Raw genomic sequence first — 22,775 nt, forward strand, 5'->3', positions numbered from 1 at the left:
TGTTCTTTTGAGAATTCAAGCTGCTGTTTGACAGTATCTTATTGAAATATCTGACTGAATGACTGTCTCGCTTCATAATATTAACGTTACTGTAATATAACACTGCAAATTTAACCCTTTGGCTGCTAAGCCATTTCCTACCTGGGTGCTAAGCTGTATTTGAGTTTTTTTTTTTTTTTTCTTTTTTTAAATATATTTTTTACTTTTTAACTCCCCCCCCCCCCCCCCCCAACTTATACCGTTTGAAAGGTTAGGCGGTTACCTTTCTAACGGTGAGTCTTGGGGATGTAGCTGCTTAGATGCCTGAGATACAGGCAGTGCTCCAAAAGCTGCTACTTTACAGCTGGAAGCCTTCCTGGGAGAGATCACTGTACCCCATTCAGACAAACCCCTGAAGTACTGGGCAGTTAGTAGACTGAGATTTAATCGCCCAAAAATATCTTTCTGCCCCATGCAGTAGTGTGAAAAGTGAAAGACTGTTCAGCTTAGCGTCATCAGTCCCTACTGATAACAGAAACAGACTTAATAGCTGAACATGCAGAGATGCTTCTGTTCCTTAAGAACTTGCCACTAACTTTTAAAAAATTATTCTAATTGCTAGTTTGCCTGTTATACTGCTAGTTCTCATCTTGCACAATTATGCTCAACACATACTGTACTCTGAGGAACATCCTTAGCCAGGGCTGGACTGGGAATAAAAAGCAGCCCTGGAAAATATGAAGACCAGCCCTATTTTCTGTTGAGTCAGTAGAATGCAAATGCACCGTTTTTCTCAAAGGGGATTATTGGGATAATCCTTCCCCAATATTATTTTCAGAATTAAATTATATTACTTTGTATTAAGTACAAATGTCAGATTGATGAGTTATATAGGCACCCTACAACCCAATTACATCCAGTAATCATCCCTTTAAATTGTAGCTTTCCAGCCCCAGCTGCTGCAGCTGTTTATTGTTGTTATTAATATATTTTATTGTAATATTTTTTATTTGTAAACATGTTCTGTGAACTTTGTGACAACATGCACATAAAACTATCTTATTATTTCAAAATGTCTTGATATACAGTTCATAATTATAAAGAAGCGATCTTAAATCATTAGTCTGTATTGTGCTTGGTAAACTGTCATGACATAAAAAAGTATCCGTAATTGTTATCGGTGAGTATTTGAAAAAAAGTATCGGTACTTGTACTCGGTCTTAAAAAAATGGTATCGGTGCAACCCTAGCTGACATGATACAAGCCCCATTGATTATCTGAGCAGCTGCATTATTTAAAATGTGGGTGCAGTGACAATATCTAGCTATGCTTCACATGCACGTGCAGAGAAAAATGTTAACATTAAAATAGTGATAACTTTTACAGGAAGCATTTTTGCCAATACTTGTATATTGCAAATATGTTTCTATTTAAAGATGTAATAAATCTATGCATTTAAATTTTGACTAGAATGTCCCAGAAAGCAATTTGCTTCTTGCCCTTGCTAGGTGCCAGTTATCAGAAACTAGTTGTCATGGAGAAAAATCAATTAAACATGTTCCTCCCATAACAACATAGATTTGCTTGGCAGTGGAATTCAGCAACCGTCTGGTTCCTACCTTTTCTTTAACAACCCTAAAATGGAGATTTTTATTTCTTTAAATCCTAACTTTTCATAGCATTTCAGTATTAAAACAAGACAATGAAGGCAATAATACACATTGTTTTTTTTTATTCTATTACAGGAAATGAGCGGTTTATATTCTCCTCATAGTGAAGACAGCACCGTACCACAATGTGAAGTCCCTTCTCCGTCACACAGGTACGTCTTTAATTTATTGCTTCAGGCCTTATTCAGTATATAGCAAGAGGTGTCTCACTCTATTTCTTTAGGCATACACAAGCTACAATAGCACAGTCTTTTATCAGTTCCACAATCTCCTAGATGGAGAGAGATTCACTCAGCTCCTTAGTGTGGCTTTTAATCTGCAGTTGTAAAACGCGTATTTTGAAATGAGCATTCAGTTCTAAATAACCTTGAGAAGTCTGCAGAGTGCATTTCAAGTTCTGAGAAAAAGCAAATCCATGATTTTCAGAGCTAAATTAGATGAAAAGGAGGTTAAGTAAATAATGAAAGTATTTTATTATTCATAACTATGGATACTGCATTAAAATCTCAAGTGAGGTATAAAAAGCACCTGTTAGCAGATTTTTATTTATAGGCTGTCACTTTATAACCTTAGTGTACTATAAGGGAACCTTCCTTCCTTTTTATTTGCATGAGCATATTTATTTTTATATATAATGTTTGAAATTCTTTTTTTTTTCCCCCCCAGAGTCTTTAGTGATGAAATGCTTAGTTCAGTATAGTTAATGGAATAATTCTGGACTTTGAAATAACAGATTTAGGGATTTATTTTTTATTATATGGACTAGCAGTATTTATAACTTCTTTGGCCCTACTGTTTTCTTGCTTAACAAGACAAAGAGCTTTACACTCCATAGAGCCAATTTATCACGGTCTGAATGGGGCCGTATGCCCCTGTTTCCATGCTAGCCTTCAGGCTCGCCACAAACAAGAGTTAAGAAGCAGCGGTCTTAAGACCTGCTGCTCCTTAACTCGTACGCCTCCTCTGAGGCGGCGGACATCAATCCGCGCAATCGAATATGATCGGGTTGATTACACCCCCTGCTAGCGGCCGATTGGCCGCGAATTGGCAAGGGCCGGCATTGCACAAACAGTTCACCAGAACTGCTTGTGCAATAATAAATGCCAACAGCATATGCTAGCAATAATAAATGCCGACAGTGTGTGCTGTCAGCATTTATCGATGTCTGGTGGATATGATTCGTTACAGCGGATTGTGTCCGCCAGACACTTGATAAATCGCCCCCCCCCCCCATGGGTAAATAAAATAAAACAAAAAAAACCTTTGTTCCATATTATTAAAATTCACGCATCACAGAGCTTCTCATATCTGAACAGAGCTTCATCATAGTCTAGTTTTCAAACATGGTTATTTAACTGCATATACAACAAATCACATTGTCCAAATACCCTGCAAACCTTTAGCTCTTGGCATCTTAAGATACACATCAAAGAGCATAATGTCCTATATGAAACTAAAAAAGAATACAATTTAAAACCAACAGAACTTCATATCGACAAAAGCCAAAGAGAATGTAGCAAACCTTGTGACCAGTGTTATACAAAATTAAACGACTCCTTAAATATTGTTGCTTTATATTTTATTCCCCCTAACATCAAAGTAAGAAATATCTCATTACAAATGTATTCAAACTCAAAATCCAGAAAAGCTCTCTTAGCCAAGAGCTTGTACTGGTCACCTCCTCTCACAGGTCTACAAACTACCTTAAAGGGACATTCTAGCATGATTCAGGTAGGGCATGCATTTTTAAACAACTTTCCAATTTACTTTCATCTTCAAATTTGCTTTGTTCTCTTGGTATTTTGTTGAAAGCTAAACCTAGTTAGACTCTCATGCTAATTTCTAAGCCCTTGAAGGCCACCTCTGCATTTTGACGTTTTTTTCACAGCTAGACACCGCTAGTTCATGTGTGTCATATAGATAACATTATGCTCGCGCCCAATGAGTTACTTATGAGTCAGCACTGGTTGGCTGCAATGTGAGTCTGTCAAAATAACTGAAATAAGGGGCAACAATGATGTAGTAGACAAACATTTAAAGATGGCTTATTAGTTTAGTGTACATTATTAAAGTGTGTTGCTACTGCAGAATCTTTCTTATAATTATCCATATTGTTAAATGGACACTATCTGCATCATGAAAGTTTAATTTTGATTTTAGAGCATGCAGTTTTAAGAGACTTTCCATTTACTTCTATTATCAAATTTTTCCCAGTATTTTTATATGCACTCTTTCTGAGGTTAATGTATACCTATACTAATCTGTGATTGGCTTATGTCTGTCACGTGATACATGGGGCTAGCTAAAGGGGTGGAAAAAAATAAATTGGTTAGAAAAAAAATTGTATTGCATTTTTAGATTTTATTATTTTAGAACAGTGTAGGTTACTCTGTTCCTTCCCCTTTTTCAAGGATTGGGTCTTCCTTTCTCTGAGTTTACTGTTCGATCATTAGTGGCTCAACGGATGGAGAATTGGTCTGATAGTCATCTCCATGGACATGTTTCCCTTGTTTGGTCCTATTTGAGAGCTCTGCAGTTGTGCAGGCTTGACAATGGAACAGGGACCTTGCGGATCTGTCTCAGAGGATAGATCTAGATCAGTCAACAAGAGACTCTCCCGTAGTGGTTTTTCAGGAGACATTCCTTGGTGATGTGACCATGGACGTTAGCCTCCTGGGCTGCAAAGCAGTCTGGGACTTGTTTAAGACACAGGGATTATGGAATCGCAAGTGTCTGCTCTCCTCTTTATCATCTTGGAATAGAGAGTGATTTACAATGCTCTGATGGCTTGGTCTCAGTTGTCCTTAGCTTGGTTCCCGTCAGACCATATCAGCTCAACCAGGGAGGAACTCGGAGTTCCTTAGAGATGTAGGAGGTCACTTGGATTGTTCAGTGGGCGGACGCTCACAATTGCTTTCTGTCATCCACTTTCCTTTGGACTTCTGAACAGGCAGATATTTCATCCTGGGGAGTGGGCTCTCCATCCGGAGGTGTTCTCTAGGTAAACCCTCAAATGGGGGGTTCCGGAGTTGGCCTCTGAGGGTGTTTCGGCAGAGCGCCAAGCTTCCAAAGTACGGTTCAAAGGTCAAGTGATCCGCAGACTGCCCTGATAGATGTTCTGACGTTTTTCTAAGATTTTCAGTCTTGCATACCGATTTCCTCAGTTTGCTCTCCTTCCATGAGGCATGCTCATATCGAACAGGAGAGAACATTGGTGATTCTATTAGCCCCTGCGTAGCCTCGCCGGATCTGATATGCAGACCTAGTGGAAATGTCGTCTCTCCCACCTTGGAGACTGCCTCTGAGGAAGGACCTTCTGATACAGGGTTCTCCTTCCTTCATCCAAATCTTGTTTCTCTGATGCAGACTGCTTGGAGATTGAACACTTAGTTTTGTCTAAGCGTGTTTTTTTTTTTTTTTCTGAGTTGGTCATTGAGACCATGATTCAGGCTCGCAAACTAGTTACTAGAAAGATTTACCATAAGATATGGCGTAAATATCTTTTATTGTCTGAATCCAAGGGTTACTTTTGCAATGGGGTCAGAATTCCTAGAATTTTGTCTTTTCTCCAGTAACTGGAGAAGGGTTTATCAGTCGGATTTCTGCATCATCTATTTTGCTACATCGGCGTCTGGCGGACGCGACAGATGTGCAATCTTTTTGTCAGGCCCTGGTTATAATCAGGCCTGTTTTTTAAGTCTGTTGCTCCTCCTTAGAGCCTTAACCTTGTTCTTAAAGTTTTTGCAGCAGGCTCCGTTTGAGCCATTGTTTTCCATGGATATTAAGTGTTATTTTGGAACGTTTTGTTTCTTATTGCTATCTCTTCTGCTCGGAGAGTGTCGGAACTCTCAGCTTGCAGTGTGATTCGCCACATCTTATCTTTCATGCCGATAAGGCGGTGCTTCGTACTAAGTTACTTTTCTTTCCTAAAATTGATTTCGGACAGAAATATTAATCAGGAAATTGTTGTTCCTTCTCCGTGTCCTAGTCCTTATCTTAAAGGGACACTGTACCCAAATATTTTCTTTTGTGCTTCAAATAGAGCATGCAATTTTAAGCAACTTTATAATTTACTCCTATTTTCAAATGTTCTTTATTCTCTTGATATCTTTATTTGAAATGCAAGAATGTAAGTTTAGATGGCGGCCCATTTTTGGTGAACAACCTAGGTTGTCCTTGCTGATTGGTGGATAAATGCATCCACCAATCAAAAACTGCTGTCCAGAGTTCTGAACCTAGAAAAAAGCTTACATGCCTTTTTCATATAAAGATAGCAAGACAACGAAGAGAAATTGATAATAGGAGTAAATAAGAAAGTTGCTTAAAATTGCATGCTCTATCTGAATCACAAAAGAAAAAATTTGGGTACAGTGTCCCTTTAAGGAACGTTTGTTGCACAACTTGGATGTTGTGTGTGTTTTAAGATTTAATTTCTCCAACATAGGTGTGTCTGGTCCACGGCGTCATCCTTACTTGTGGGATATTCTCTTCCCCAACAGGAAATGGCAAAGAGCCCAGCAAAGCTGGTCACATGATCCCTCCTAGGCTCCGCCTACCCCAGTCATTCTCTTTGCCGTTGCACAGGCAACATCTCCACGGAGATGGCTAAGAGTTTTTTGGTGTTTAAATGTAGTTTTTATCCTTCAATCAAGTGTTTTTTTTTTTTTATTATACGGACATCGTCCTAGCCTTTCTCAGATCTCACGGATGGAAAGTGAACATAGAAAAAAGTTCTCTGTCTCCGTCAACAAGAGTTCCCTTCTTGGGAACAATAATAGACTCCTTAGAAATGAGGATTTTTCTGACAGAGGTCAGAAAATCAAAACTTCTAAGCTCTTGTCAAGTACTTCATTCTGTTCTTCGTCCTTCCATAGCGCAGTGCATGGAAGTAATAGGATTGATGGTTGCAGCAATGGACATAGTTCCTTTTGCACAAATTCATCTAAGACCATTACAACTGTGCATGCTCAGACAGTGGAATGGGGATTATACAGACTTGTCTCCGACGATTCAAGTAGATCAAATGACCAGAGATTCACTCCGTTGGTGGCTGATCCTGGACAACCTGTCACAGGGAATGAGCTTCCGCAGACCAGAGTGGGTCATTGTCACGACCGACGCCAGTCTGGTGGGCTGGGGCGCGGTCTGGGAACCCCTGAAAGCTCAGGGTCTATGGTCTCGGGAAGAATCTCTTCTCCCGATAAACATTCTGGAACTGAGAGCGATATTCAATGCTCTCAAAGCTTGGCCTCATCTAGCAAAGGCCAAATTCATAAGGTTTCAATCAGACAACATGACGACAGTTGCATATATCAACCATCAGGGGGGAACAAGGAGTTCCCTGGCGATGGAGGAAGTGACCAAGATAATTCAATGGGCGGAGGATCACTCCTGCCACTTGTCTGCAATCCACATCCCAGGAGTGGAAAATTGGGAAGCGGATTTTCTGAGTCGTCAGACATTCCATCCGGGGGAGTGGGAACTCCATCCGGAAATCTTTGCCCAAATAACTCGATTATGGGGCATTCCAGACATGGATCTGATGGCCTCTCGTCAGAACTTCAAGGTTCCTTGTTACGGGTCCAGATCCAGGGATCCCAAGGCGACTCTAGTAGATGCACTAGTAGCACCTTGGACCTTCAACCTAGCTTATGTATTCCCACCGTTTCCTCTCATTCCCAGGCTGGTAGCCAGGATCAATCAGGAGAGGGCTTCGGTGATCTTGATAGCTCCTGCGTGGCCACGCAGGACTTGGTATGCAGACCTGGTGAATATGTCATCGGCTCCACCATGGAAGCTACCTTTGAGACAGGACCTTCTTGTTCAAGGTCCATTCGTACATCCGAATCTGGTTTCCCTCCAACTGACTGCTTGGAGATTGAACGCTTGATTTTATCAAAGCGTGGGTTTTCAGATTCTGTAATAGATACTCTGATTCAGGCTAGAAAGCCTGTAACTAGAAAAATTTACCATAAGATATGGAAAAAATATATCTGTTGGTGTGAATCTAAAGGATTCCCATGGAACAAGATAAAAATTCCTAAGATTCTATCCTTTCTACAAGAAGGTTTGGAGAAAGGATTATCTGCAAGTTCTCTGAAGGGACAGATCTCTGCTTTATCTGTTTTACTTCACAAAAGGCTGGCAGCTGTGCCAGACGTTCAAGCGTTTGTTCAGGCTCTGGTTAGAATCAAGCCTGTTTACAGACCTTTGACTCCTCCCTGGAGTCTTAATCTAGTTCTTTCAGTTCTTCAAGGGGTTCCGTTTGAACCCTTACATTCCGTAGATATTAAGTTATTATCTTGGAAAGTTTTGTTTTTGGTTGCTATTTCTTCTGCTAGAAGAGTTTCAGAGTTATCTGCTCTGCAGTGTTCTCCGCCCTATCTGGTGTTCCATGCAGATAAGGTGGTTTTGCGTACTAAGCCTGGTTTTCTTCCGAAAGTTGTTTCCAACAAAAATATTAACCAGGAGATAGTTGTACCTTCTTTGTGTCCGAATCCAGTTTCAAAGAAGGAACGTTTGTTACACAATTTGGACGTAGTCCGTGCTCTAAAATTCTATTTAGAGGCCACTAAAGATTTCAGACAAACATCTTCTTTGTTTGTTGTTTATTCTGGTAAAAGGAGAGGTCAAAAAGCAACTTCTACCTCTCTTTCTTTTTGGCTTAAAAGCATTATCCGATTGGCTTATGAGACTGCCGAACGGCAGCCTCCTGAAAGAATCACAGCTCATTCCACTAGGGCTGTGGCTTCCACATGGGCCTTCAAGAACGAGGCTTCTGTTGACCAGATATGTAAGGCAGCGACTTGGTCTTCACTGCACACTTTTGCCAAATTTTACAAATTTGAAACTTTTGCTTCTTCAGAGGCTATTTTTGGGAGAAAGGTTTTGCAAGCCGTGGTGCCTTCCATTTAGGTGACCTGATTTGCTCCCTCCCTTCATCCGTGTCCTAAAGCTTTGGTATTGGTTCCCACAAGTAAGGATGACGCCGTGGACCGGACACACCTATGTTGGAGAAAACAGAATTTATGCTTACCTGATAAATTACTTTCTCCAACGGTGTGTCCGGTCCACGGCCCGCCCTGGTTTTTTTAATCAGGTCTGATGAATTATTTTCTCTAACTACAGTCACCACGGTATCATATGGTTTCTCCTATGCATATTTCCTCCTGTACGTCGGTCGAATGACTGGGGTAGGCGGAGCCTAGGAGGGATCATGTGACCAGCTTTGCTGGGCTCTTTGCCATTTCCTGTTGGGGAAGAGAATATCCCACAAGTAAGGATGACGCCGTGGACCGGACACACCGTTGGAGAAAGTAATTTATCAGGTAAGCATAAATTCTGTTTTTTTTAGGCGTCTAGGGATTTTTTGCAGTCTTCTGCCCTGTTTGTTTCTCTGGGAAATGTGGGGTCAGAAAGCTTCTGTTACTTATCTTTCCCTCTAGTTGAGAAGTTTAATTCGTTTTGCTTATGAGACTGCTGGTCAGCAGCTTCCTGAGAGGATTATGGCTCTTCCACTAGAGCCGTTGCCTCTCTTTGGGTTTTCAAAAATGAAGCTTCTGTATAATAAATTTGCAAGGCTGCAACTTGGTCTTCTCTGCATACTTTTTCAAAATTTTACAAATTTTATACTTTTGCCTTCTTTTGGGAGAAAGGTTCATCAAGCGGTTCTGCCTTCGGTTTCGGTTCCCTGTCTTGTCCCTCCCTAATCATGTGTCCTCTGGCTTGGGTATTGATTCCCAACAGTAATTGATGATTCCGTGGACTCCCCATATCTTAGGAAAGAAAACAAAATTTATGCTTACCTGATAAATTTCTTTCTTTCCGGATATGGTGAGTCCATGGCCCCGCCCTTTATTTTAAGACCGTTTTTGACTAAACCTCAGACACCTTTACACCTTGTGTTACTCCTTTTTTCTCCATTTACTTTCGGTCGAATGACTGGGGATTGTGGGAAGGGAAGTGATACTTAAAGGATTACTTTCTGTTATAATTTTTAAGATAAACAACTAACATATTAAAGTTAATAAATATTAATTAAAACCTACTGACCTATATTTTCTCCAAAACGAAGTTTCATAATGTTCTAAAAGTTATATCTTTTGTTCGCCGATGATGTCACGTTATCCTGCCCACTATTTTCAGCACTGAGTGTTCAAAATACTTAAAAAAAATAACTTTGTGTTTAAAGCGCCATTTTGAAACCTAGGTATTGTAAACGGATTGGTACAGAGCAAAGGATACCCATGGAGTGGGTTTGGAAAACAATTAAATTTGCAGACAAGATTTCTGATATACGGTAGAGATATGTTAATGAAATGCTATTGATAAAAAGCGTATTTTGGGTAGTTAGTAACAGGCATAGAAAATATTTACTTACAGTGGCCCTTTAACAGTTTGACTGTGTGCTCTTTGCCTCCTCCTGCTGGCCAGGAGTGATATTCCCACCAGTAATTGATGATTCTGTGGACTCACCATATCTGGAAATAAATTTATAAGGTAAGTATAAATTTTAGTTTTTTCTTTCATGATTCAGATAGAAAATACGGTTTAAAAAAAGTTTCCAATTTTCTTATGAAATTTGCATTTTTCTTGTGCTCTTCTTTGTTAAAGAGATCTATATAGTTAGCGTGCACATGTCTAGAGCACTACATGACAGGAAATAGTGCTCTTGCTCATGTGTAACTTTGTTGCAAAACTGCTGCCACATAGTGCTGCAGACACTTGCACTCTCCTAATCTTACCTTCCTGCTTTTTAACCAAGGATAACAAGGAAAAAAAAAAGTTAATAGAAGTAAATTGGAAAGTGGTTTTTAAACTGTATGTTTTCTTCCTTATGGGAAAGAGTCCACAGCTGCATTCATTACTTGTGGGGAAATAAGAACCTGGCCACAAGTAGGAGGCAAAGACTTAAATACTCCTCCCACTTCCTCTATCCCTCAGTCATTCTTTGCCTATCAACCCAGGAGGTTGGCAGAGATGTGTCAGAAGTTTTATTTTTTTAAAGAAAGTACTTTTATTAATCTTTTACATAAAGTGTGTCACTCATGGAGGGTAGTACTCTTTGCAATGGGACAGGAGTTTTAAGTAGTCATGTTAGTCTCTCAGTGAGGGCCTGGGCGAATATTCAAGTCCGGAGATGCAGTGGGTGTTCTCTCTGTGACACCATCGCGACTCGTATTAACAGCTCCTCTAGCACTTGGCGTTGCCGAACCTTTGCTTCTCTACCTGCTGTCTTCTCTCAAGTCCATGGCGGAGGCGACGCTTCTATCCGTCACACTTGAAGGGCTGTGTTCCTGTTCCACGGCGTAGATTCCGGTAAGATTGTTTCATTTTATCAATATGAATGTTATGTTATTATGTGACTTATAGGTATGGGGCTCAGTGAGGCTCTTCTCTACGGATCTGGGAATCGTTAGATAATTCCTTCCTTAAGGGGGTTTTGTGAACAGGGAGGGGTTCTTTAATCATGTTTCTTATGTAATGACTCTGCTTTGTGTGGTGGGCATTGGCTCTGGGGCTGAGATATCTCGCTATTCAGGAGAATTGCTTGATGGATTTGGTGGGGCCTAATTGCCGTCCTTTTCTGGTGCGTTTTTTTGGGACTGTACGGTTCACCTTATGACCGGGCGTTGTTGAACTGAGTTTTACGCTTCCGCGTTCCTGACCGTGTGGCCTCGAAGACGGTCTGTTTCGTTTGGATCTGGTCATAGGAGGTGGCGAGTGCCCTAGCCATTGGGGGGGTGTCAGGTGCCGTTCGTTTTTTTTTTTATAGTGTCCTGTTTTTCTCTTTGGTTTTGGCCATGGAGGATTCTGAAGCTGAGACTGTTGTAGTTTCTGATTCCGATTCTTCCTCTTGTGAGGAAGGTGCTTCGACCCCACTGACACAGGTCTATTAGTCCTGTCTATTGTGCCGCCTTAGAGCGCCTGATTCCTCTGGCTCGGGGAACCAGGGGCCCACTGAGCCATCAGCCGGATTCCCGACAGCACCCTTCCACTACATTTGTGGGTTACCCTAATGTTGATTCTCCCTCCGCTCAGGGTGGTTTGTTTCCCTTGGAGATGGCAGCTCAGTTCCGCTTCAATATCTTAATGGTGCTGGTTCGCCTGCAGGACCCAGAGGTTTCTGTGCGATTGTGTTCCTGCCCGACTATCCCAGGTGTTAAGGCTTCGGGTGGTTCTATGCAGTTTCCCCCGGGAGGGAATATACCTCCATGTTGCACCTTTCGTTATCGAATTGCGCAGCTGCACATCCTACTCCGTCTATTCGACTTACTGGGGGATCCTCTCCTTTTATCAGTCGGGGAATATGCAGTCCTCAAATGGTGTGTCGAGCTAGTCTAAGCGGATTATCTCCTGTCGGTCGCTCCATGTTTTTCCCCCAGATTTTTTATTTTTATCAGATGCCTTCGTTCGGGCTGCCATATTTTCTTTCATCCGGTTAGGATATTTTTTGTTTGATTATTCCTTAGGGAATTTCTGGGATGGACTTGCTTTTTATGGTTTCCAAGGAAGTTGTTCACAGACTTGTTAGGTCTGGAGTTTTGGGTGCACCTTAATTTGTCAGTGACGCATGTTGCGCCTGGCGGGTCTGGTGGGACCTTGAGTGTTTTTTGTTTGTTTTCACAAACTACACTATACATCTACATTGCGGACTTTCGGGTCCGAATACCGGGAGAGATTGGGTGTCAATCTATTCCCGGGAGTTATGTCGGTGGTTTTCCGCCACGTCGCTTCTGTCTCCTGCTGGGGGAGCGGAGCCTTCTCCGCTAGGTCGGTTTTGGGCCTTGGTCTTGGATCTTGCTGCCCTTTGTGGGGGTTTAGGCTCCTCAGGTCTCTGGACCTCGTTTTGTGAAGCCCTTTGTGCATAGCGGTGGGGCGCTTGATTGGTTTGCGAGAGATAACTGGTTTCTGCCTGCATTCTCTGTAAAACGGCAGCTGTTCTGTTGGGTGGCTAGCCTGTGGCTTGCCACGCGGGGGGCTGGTTCCGCTCTCTGCTGTTGCTAGAGGTCTTCTCTGGGAGGAACTTGGTTCTGTTTGTTTTTTTTTTCCAGATTTCTATTCCACCCTTATTGGGTCGGGGGCCGACGTGGCCCTAATTCCTGAATGTCGTGGAGTTTGACTCTGTCGAGGGTTCTATCTCCTTGAGATCGGTTCTGCTTTTTTCGCGGTCCCTTTTCTCAGGGTTTTCTAGCTTTCCATTTTTTTTCGGGTTTCTTCCTCAGGTGAGTGTCGGACCAAAATTTTGGTCGGGGTCTGGCTCAGGTCTTGTTTGACTTGGGGTTTCAGTTCGTGGAAGACTTTCTGTGACGTCCTCTTCCTTCAGGTCTCTTGCGGATCTGGGAAAGGACTGGGGTTTTCCGGGTGGTGTGGTATAGCTCCGTTTATACCTGTCCCGTTTTTTCCCTCCGGTATTCGGGTTGCTCCTGGAAGGGGCCTTCATTTTCTCTCTTTTAGAGAGTTTGGTCCCTTCTTCTGGCCGTTCAGGGCCTTTGTTTCTATGAGGGACTGTGTTCTGGACTTCCTTTGCAGTCTGTTGGGCTCTGACCTTGAGTCAGCATTCCTGTGGAGTTCTTTGGTATGGGTCGCCTTGTCCTCATAGCTTACACAACAGCATCGGTTGTGGGACCCTGAGATTGCTCCTTGGGTAGTCTCTGCTCCTTTTGGGGTCTGGCTTGTTTGGGTCGTTTTGACTTGTGTCGAGTTCTTTGTCTGGTGTGCAAGGTTCCTTGTCCTTGGTCTTTCCTTGAAGTTAGTCCCTGGTTCAGGGATGGAGATACCCTTGGGAATTGGCTTCTGGGTTCGGGGTTCCTCTGGTTCTGGTGGGACTCTGCCTGTGTTTCTGGTCACATTCTTTTGAGGTGGCTGGTTGCTTTCTTCCCTCTCGTTCAAGGGGTAGTGGTACTCTGTCCCTGGACTTTTCCTGTTGTTGACAGGTTGGTCTTTACGTGTGTGGGCGGTCCTCGCCGTGGTGGTGGACGTCCCTGTTTATCTCAGGATTCCAAGCTGTGGTTCTGGTCATCGTTCGACTTGTCAGATGCCTCTGTTTTCTTTTGGATGCTTTGAGTCCCTGTTGAGGTGCTCTCTAAGCTCTTGGGGGGGGAGGGGGTTGTATCCTCTGAATTTTCCCTCCATGGAGGGGTGTTTTGCTGGTTCCTTTTATCCCGGGCTACGAGGTTTTCGACGGGAGCGGACTCAGTCTCTTCTACGGATTTAGGCAAACTCCTTGGTTCCCTCCAGCTGGGGAGCTGGACAAGGGTTTTTTTTTTTTCCTTTTGTTCAGTGACTTGCACTATGGCGTCTTACTTAGCCTTCTGGGTGTTTTTTTTTCTGTTTCTTGAGATATTTTTCGTTCTCATTTTCGGTCTCCGCCTTGGTCGCGTTTGGCTGGTGAGGCCCTTTTTTCTGGGTATCTGGTGAGGTTCTTTTGAGTCTCGCGAGCTAGATTGATCTGTCTTTTGGAAGACAGAGTTCTGGTTAGTTATCCCTCTACCTTCTTTTTTTGGGAAGTTTGTTGGTCGGGGCCCCTTTATGGGGGCGTATGTCTGGGATCTGCCTTTGGGAGGTAGTGTGCTTCGAGTCCTGTTGGCTCGGTATGCGTTGTGTGTGTTTTTTTTTTTGCCAGGCTTGGGACTGTTTGTGTCCTTGGGGCCATTTTTTCTCGGTTATTGGATGAAGCGGGACTTTTTTCTTTATGGGATGTGGTTCACTTCTGGTGCCCTCAGATTTGGCCACCTCTTACCCTCCCGTTCTTGGCATTCAGTGTCCTCTTTGGCTTGGGTATAATTTTCCTACAAGTAATGAATGCTACTCCATTGACTGAAATACTTGACAAGCTTAGAACACTTAAGCTAGCTAATTCTTTTGTTTCTGATGCAATTGTTCATTTGACTATACTAACGGCTAAGAATTCTGGATTCGCCATCCAGGCGCGTAGGGCGCTATGGCTTAAATCTTGGTCAGCTGACGTGATTCAAAGTCTAAATTACTTAACATTCCTTCCTATTCGGGCCTGGTTTGAAGGAAATTATTGCTGACATTACTGGAGGTAAGGGTCATACCCTTCCTCAGGACAGGGCCAAATCAAGGGCCAAACAGTCTAATTTTCGTGCCTTTCGAAATTTCAAGGCAGGTGCAGCATCAACTTCCTCTGCTACAAAACAAGAGGGAACTTTTGCGCAATCCAAGCCGGCCTGGAAATCTAACCAGGCCTGGAGCAAAGGCAAGCAGGCCAGAAAGCCTGCTGCTGCCTCTAAGACAGCATGAAGGAACGGCCCCCTATCCGGCAACAGATCTAGTAGGGGGCAGACTTTCTCTCTTCGCCCAGGCTTGGGCAAGAGATGTTCAGGATCCCTGGGCGTTGGAGATCATATCTCAGGGATATCTTCTGGACTTCAAAGCTTCCCCCCCACAAGGGAGATTTCACCTTTCGAGATTATCTGTAAACCAGATAAAGAAAGAGGCATTCTTACACTGTGTGCAAGGCCTCCTAATAATGGGAGTGATCCATCCAGTTCCACAGATGGAACAAGGACAGGGATTTTATTCAATTCTGTTTGTGGTTCCCAAAAAAGAGGGAACCTTCAGACCAATTTTGGATCTAAAGATCTTAAACAAATTCCTCAGAGTTCCATCGTTCAAAATGGAAACTATTCGGACAATCCTACCTATGATCCAGGAGGGTCAGTACATGACCACAGTGGATTTGAAGGATGCTTACCTTCACATACCGATTCACAAAGATCATCGGTTCCTAAGGTTTGCCTTTCTAGACTGGCATTACCAGTTTGTGGCTCTTCCCTTCGGGTTAGCTACAGCCCCAAGAATTTTTACAAAGGTTCTGGGGTCTCTTCTGGCAGTCCTAAGACCACGGGGCATAGCAGTGGCCCCTTATCTAGACGACATCTTGATACAGGCGTCAAACTTCCAAATTGCCAAATCTCATACGGACATAGTGTTGGCATTTCTGAGGTCGCATGGGTGGAAAGTGAACGAGGGAAAGAGTTCTCTATCACCCCTCACAAGGGTTTCCTTCCTAGGAACTCTGATAGATTCTGTATAAATGAAAATTTACCTGACGGAGTCCAGGTTATCAAAGCTTCTAAATTCCTGCCGTGTTCTTCACTACATTCCGCGCCCTTCGGTGGCTCAGTGCATGGAAGTGATCGGCTTAATGGTAGTGGCGATGGACATAGTGCCATTTGCGCGCCTACATCTCAGACCGCTGCAATAATGCATGCTCAGTCAGTGGAATGGGGATTACACAGATTTGTCCCCTCTGCTAAATCTGGATCAAGAGACCAGAGATTCTCTTCTCTGGTGGCTATCTCGGGTCCATCTGTCCAAAGGTATGACCTTTCGCAGGCCAGATTGGACAATTGTAACAACAGATGCCAGCCTTCTAGGTTGGGGTGCAGTCTGGAATTCCCTGAAGGCTCGGGGATCGTGGACTCAGGAGGAGAAACTCCTCCCAATAAATATTCTGCAGTTAAGAGCAATATTCAATGCTCTTCTAGCTTGGCCTTAGTTAGCAACCCTGAGGTTCATCAGATTTCAGTCGGACAACATCACGACTGTGGCTTACATCAACCATCAAGGGGGGACCAGGAGCTCCCTAGCGATGTTAGAAGTCTCCAAGATAATTCGCTGGGCAGAGACTCACTCTTGCCATCTATCAGCGATCCATATCCCAGGTGTAGAGAACTGGGAGGCGGATTTTCTAAGTCGTCAGACTTTTCATCCGGGGGAGTGGGAACTCCATCCGGAGGTGTTTGCTCAATTGGTTCATCGTTGGGGCACACCAGAATTGGATCTCATGGCGTCTCGCCAGAACGCCAAGCTTCCTTGTTACGGATCCAGCTCCAGGGATCCCAAGGCGACGCTGATAGATGCTCTAGCAGCGCCCTGGTCTTTCAACCTGGCTTATGTGTTTCCACCGTTTCCTCTGCTCCCTTGTCTGATTGCCAAGATCAAGCAGGAGAGAGCATCGGTAATCTTGATAGCACCTGCGTGGCCACGCAGGACCTGGTATGCAGATCTAGTGGACATGTCATCCTTTCCACCTTGGACTCTGCCGTTAAGACGAGACCTTCTACTACAAGGTCCTTTCAATCATCCAAATCTAATTTCTATGAGACTGACTGCCTGGAGATTGAACGCTTGATGTTATCAAAGCGTGGCTTCTCCGAGTCAGTGATTGATACCTTAATACAGGCACGAAAGCCTGTCACCAGGAAAATTTACCATAAGATATGGCGTAAATATCTTTATTGGTGAGAATCCAAGGGTTACTCATGGAGTGAGGTCAGGATTCCTAGGATATTATCCTTTCTCCAAGAAGGTTTGGAAAAAGGATTGTCAGCTAGTTCCTTAAAGGGACAGATTTCTGCTCTGTCTATCCTTTTGCACAAGCGTCTGGCAGAATTTCCAGACGTCCAGGCATTTTGTCAGGCTTTGGTTAGAATTAAGCCTGTGTTTAAACCTGTTGCTCCTCCATGGAGCTTAAACTTGGTTCTTAAGGTTCTTCAAGGAGTTCCGTTTGAACCCCTTCATTCCATTGATATCAAACTTTTATCTTGGAAAGTTCTGTTTTTGATGGCTATTTCCTCGGCTCGTAGAGTCTCTGAGTTATCAGCTTTACAATGTGATTCTCCTTATCTGATTTTCCATACAGATAAAGTAGTTCTGCATACAAAACCTGGGTTTTTACCTAAGGTAGTTTCCAACAAGAATATCAATCAAGAGATTGTTGTTCCATCATTGTGTCCTAATCCTTCTTCAAAGAAGGAACGGAACGTCTTTTACATAATTTGGACGTAGTCCGTGCTTTAAAGTTTTACTTACAAGCGACTAAAGATTTTCGTCAAACATCTTCCCTGTTTGTTGTTTACTCTGGACATAGGAGAGGTCAAAAGGCTTCGGCAACCTCTTTCTTTTTGGCTTCGGAGCGTAATACGCTTAGCCTATGAGACTGCTGGACAGCAGCCCCCTGAAAGGATTACAGCTCATTCTACTAGAGCTGTGGCTTCCACCTGGGCCTTTAAAAATGAGGCTTCTGTTGAACAGATTTGCAAAGCGGCGACTTGGTCTTCGCTTCATACCTTTTCAAAATTTTACAAATTTGATACTTTTGCTTCTTCGGAGGCTATTTTTGGGAGAAAGGTTCTACAGGCAGTGGTCCCTTCCGTTTAAGTACCTGCCTTGTCCCTCCCTTCATCCGTGTACTTTAGCTTTGGTATTGGTATCCCACAAGTAATGGATGATCCGTGGACTGGATACACCTAACAAGAGAAAACATAATTTATGCTTACCTGATAAATTTATTTCTCTTGTGGTGTATCCAGTCCACGGCCCGCCCTGTCCTTTTAAGGCAAGTCTAAATTTTAAACTCCAGTCACCACTGCACCCTATGGTTTCTCCTTTCTCGGCTTGTTTCGGTCGAATGACTGGATATGGCAGTTAGGGGAGGAGCTATATAGCAGCTCTGCTGTGGGTGATCCTCTTGCAACTTCCTGTTGGGAAGGAGAATATCCCACAAGTAATGGATGATCCGTGGACTGGATACACCACAAGAGAAATAAATTTATCAGGTAAGCATAAATTATGTTTTTCTGTGTCCTGGGACTGTAAATCGGAGTAACAAACACTGTAATAGGAGAGAAAAAGATTATTCTAAAACATTACTTTATTTACACTTATGCATTAGAAGGTATTTACTGCATTACAACAATCCTGCATAGAAAAGAAAAAGGAATGCCTTTAATTTCTTCTGTCCCCTTGTGCTAGTGTGCAGGGTTAGTTTTTATATTACAGTGTGATACCTCAGCTTAATTTTGATTATTTTTTTTCTTTATTCTAGTAGCATTATTGATTCAACAGAGTACACGCAGCCTCCTGGTTTCAGCGGGAACCCTCAGGTAAGACTGAATTCACATCTATATTTGATATTTTTTTCCACACAGTAAAAATCGCTGAATACAAGTTTGAATTTAGAAAACCAGCTACTTGATTTGCAGCGTTTGCTTCTTGGGATACCAAAAAGCAAACGCTGCAATTAAAGTAGCTGGTTTAGGCAATTTGAAGCATTTTAAAAATGAGGTGATAATTATGCTTTTTGGTGTCTCTAGGTTTATATGTAATAAAAATATGACCCTGCAACATGCCATGCAGAGTGTTACCAAATCTCTCTCTCCTCTCATATGTGTGACAAGGTTATGCTCTTACAGTTTTCAGGCCTGCAAGTCTATGTGCAGACTTGATGGGCCTTTTTGGTTCTTATATGCCTTCAAATTCCATGTTTCTAAAATCCACAATTTTCAGACTTTTATTGCAGAAAATGCATTATTAAAGGGACATTAAACCAAGCTAGATGCATTTTTATAAGTATTGTATTGTGGTTATTCCCCGCCTAGCTCTAGTCATGTATGCAGCCATTTGTAATTTAGCTTTCATTGAGTTCCAGTACTGATGGGCAACAACTCGTCTTCAGATACCTGCAGTGAAACCAAAGTTTAAAAATTGCGGCACCCATAATTTATAGTGTAGTGCATGAAAATGTTATTAGTATTTACTGTCCTTTTTAAAATTTTACAAGCTTGAGATTTGCAATCTCAAAGTGTTTACTGTTCTGTTTTTAATTGTGTATTATTCATGTATGAAAACCAATCTTTTTACTATATTTTTGGGGACAGAGATTTGGTCACACAGTGGTTTTAATGTAGATTAGGATCTTACAAGTTGTACATTCTTATGAGTTCAATATCTTGACTTTTTAATTTTGAAACTATTGATATTTGGATCTCTCATTGTTATTTCTCTTGTAAGGTGTATCCAGTCCACGGGTTCATCCATTACTTGTGGGATATTCTCCTTCCCAACAGGAAGCTGCAAGAGGACACCCACAGCAGAGCTGTCTATATAGCTCCTCCCCTAATTGCCACCCCCTGTCATTCTCTTGCAACTCTCAACAAGATAGGAAGTATAAGAGATATGTGGTGACTTAGTGTAGTTTTTACAAAATAAATGTGATAATGAAATGCAAAAAGTGAATCGTGAAAAAAGTTCATATATAAGGATATGTAAATCTTCTAAGAATGGTCTCTTCACTCTTCTGCAATCCTCCGTGTGTTCTCAAAGAAAAGGAAACAAAATATGCAACATAGTGTAACTCTGTAACCACTTATAGTGCAACAGTTCTGCTTGTTTAACGAGTGATTACTCACATTTGTTGGAGCTTATGGCCAAGCTCAGGGAAATGCGCACTCCCACTTTATACTGGTGGGAAAACCGTACTCTCAGGCTAATTTTATTAAAGCAAACATTTATTAAAATACATATATAAAAAGCGTCACAAATGCTTTTACAACACCTCTTACAAAGGGTAACTGAGTAATAATAGCTGTAGAATTACTCAAAAGAGTAGATGCCAGTCCTGGATGGAGATGGATGGACAAGCAGAATCTTAACCGATTAGAACCACCACTTCACAGTGCCAGAAAGACCGCTCCTCCCTCAGGTGTATGAGCAGATGTAAAGACGCAAGAGTGTCAATTCAGACGTACGTTTCGCTGGATCAGCTTTTTCAAGGAAAAAAAAGCTGATCCAGCGAAACGTATGTCGGAATTGAGGTAAGCCTGATGCAGTGATTTAACAACGACTGGGATCATGCTTACAAAAAAGGGTAATATTCATGTTAATACTCATATTTCTTAGTGACAAAACGTTTACTTGTTATATAGAAAGAACGTTTTTTCTCTGAGGGTGATAAATCATTTTTTTGGGGCCTAGTTTCCACATGGCTAGTCAGATACTCCTAGGAGTATTTTCTTAAGGCCCTCTGACATCGAGTGCATGGTGGGAGGGGCCTATTTTCGCACTCTAGATGCGCAGTTATTATTCAGACTGAGACATCCAGCTTCCCTAAAGGAGTCCTCTAGCATCTGAGGACCACTATAGAGGGCTCATTTCTTCCCTAAATCGTATTTGAGGGCAGGTAGGAGCCACAGCAGAGCTGTGGCAAGGTGTTTAACTGTTTGACGTTTTTTAACGTTTTTCAAATCCGGTTTGGGGCCTAAAGGGTTAATCATCCATTTGCAAGTGGGTGCAATGCTGCTTTAGTCCCTTATAGACACTGTAAAAATGTCGAAGAGTTTACTACTTTTTAACACTGTTTTGCAGTTTTTGTGATTGTTTTTTTTTCTCTTAAAGGTACAGTACCGTTTTTGTTTAATTGCTGTTTCACATTTATTAAAGGGTTTTCCAAGCTTGCTGGTCTCATTACTAGTCTGTTAAACATGTCTGACATAGAGGAAACTCCTTGTTCAATATCTTTAGAAGCAATTGAGGAACCCCCTCTTAGAATGTGTACCAAATGTACTGAATTTTCTATAAATTATAAAGACCATATTATGGCATTTAAAGATTTATCACCAGAGGTTTCTCAGACTGACAAAAGGGATGTTATGCCATCTATCTCTCCCCACGTGTCAGAACCTATAACTCCCGCTCAAGTGACGCCAAGTACATCTAGCGCGTCCAGTTATGACTATTACCCTCACAGAGGTATTGTCCAAACTGCCAGGGTTACAAGGAAAGCAAGATCGCTCGGGGGCTAGAACAAATACAGAGCTTTCTGACGCTTTAGTAGCTATGTCCGATATACCCTCACAATGCTCCGAAGCCGTGGCAAGGGAGTTGCTATCTGAGGGTGAGATTTCAGATTCAGGGAAGACGTTACTTCAGTCCGATTCTGAAATGACAGACTTTAAATTTAAGCTTGAACACCTCCGCTTATTGCTCAGGGAGGTTTTAGCGACTCTGGATGACTGTGACCCCATTGTAGCTCCAGAGAAATTGTGTAAAATGGACAAATACTTTGCAGTGCCTGTTTACACTGATGTCTTTCCAGTCCCTAAGAGGTTTTCAGAAATTATTAATAAGGAATGGGATAGACCAGGTGTTCCGTTCTCTCCCCCTCCTGCTTTTAAAAATATGTTTTCTATAGATGTTGCTATACGGGACTCGTGGCAGACGGTCCCTAAGGTGGAGGGTGCTGTTTCTACCCTAGCTAAGCGTACAACTATCCCCGTCGAGGACAGTTGTGCTTTATTAGATCCTATGGATAAAAAATTGGAGGGTCTCCTTAAGAAAATTTTTATCCATCAAGGTTTTATTCTCCAGCCTCTTACATGCATTGCCCCAGTTACTGCTGCAGCGGCTTTTTGGTTCGAGTCTCTTGAGGAGGCTGTACAGGTGGAGACCCTGTTAGATGATATTTTTGACAGGATTAAAGCTCTCAAGTTAGCTAATACCTTTATTTCTGATGCCGTTTTTCATCTAACCAAACTAACGGCTAAGAATTCAGGTTTTGCCATTCTGGCGTGCAGGGCGCTATGGCTTAAGTCCTGGTCAGCAGACGTTACTTCAAAGTCTAAGCGTCTTAACATCCCCTTCAAAGGACAGACCCTTTTCGGGCCGGGCCTGAAGGAGATAATTTCTGATATTACTGGAGGAAAAAGGTCACGCCCTTCCTCAGGATAGGTCCAATAAATTAAGGACCAAAAAGAATAATTTTCGTTCATTTCAGCTTCCTCTAATGCAAAAAAAGAGGGAAATTTCGCCCAGTCCGGAGACCGAACCAGGCTTGGAAAAGGGGAAGCAGGCCAAAAATCTTGCTGCCGCCTCTAAGACAGCATGAAGGAGTAGCTCCCGATCTGGGACCGGATCTAGTAGGGGGCAGACTTTCTCTCTTTGCCCAGGCTTGGGCAAGAGACGTCCAGGATCCCTGGGCATATTAGAGATTGTTTCCCAGGGATATCTTCTGGACTTCAAAGCTTCATCTCCAAAGGGGAGATTTCATCTCTCACAATTATCTGTAAACAAGATAAAGAGAGAGGCAGTCTTACATTGTGTTCAAGACCTACTGGTTATGGGAGTGATGCACCCAGTTCCAAGGGAGGAACAGGGGCAGGGCTTCTATTCAAATCTGTTTATAGTTCCCAAAAAAGAGGGAACTTTCAGACCAATCTTGGATCTCAAGATCCTAAACAAATTTCTCAGGGTCCCATCCTTCAAGATGGAGACTATCCGAACCATCCTCCCTATGATCCAGGAGGGTCAATATATGAC

General features: G+C 42.5%; 1 protein-coding gene across 1 annotated transcript in view; it reads left to right on the forward strand.

The window, feature by feature from the left end:
* COP1 (COP1 E3 ubiquitin ligase) overlaps positions 1-22,775 on the forward strand; it is a gene marked incomplete in the record, with an annotated part of 548,256 nt that overhangs the window by 118,455 nt on the left and 407,026 nt on the right. Inside the window, 2 exon segments of the mRNA XM_053693305.1 lie at positions 1,725-1,801; positions 18,508-18,565. Coding sequence (XP_053549280.1) covers positions 1,725-1,801; positions 18,508-18,565 — 135 coding nt within the window.

This window comes from Bombina bombina, chromosome 10 (genome assembly GCF_027579735.1).
Source record: "Bombina bombina isolate aBomBom1 chromosome 10, aBomBom1.pri, whole genome shotgun sequence".
Taxonomy (NCBI): domain Eukaryota; kingdom Metazoa; phylum Chordata; class Amphibia; order Anura; family Bombinatoridae; genus Bombina; species Bombina bombina.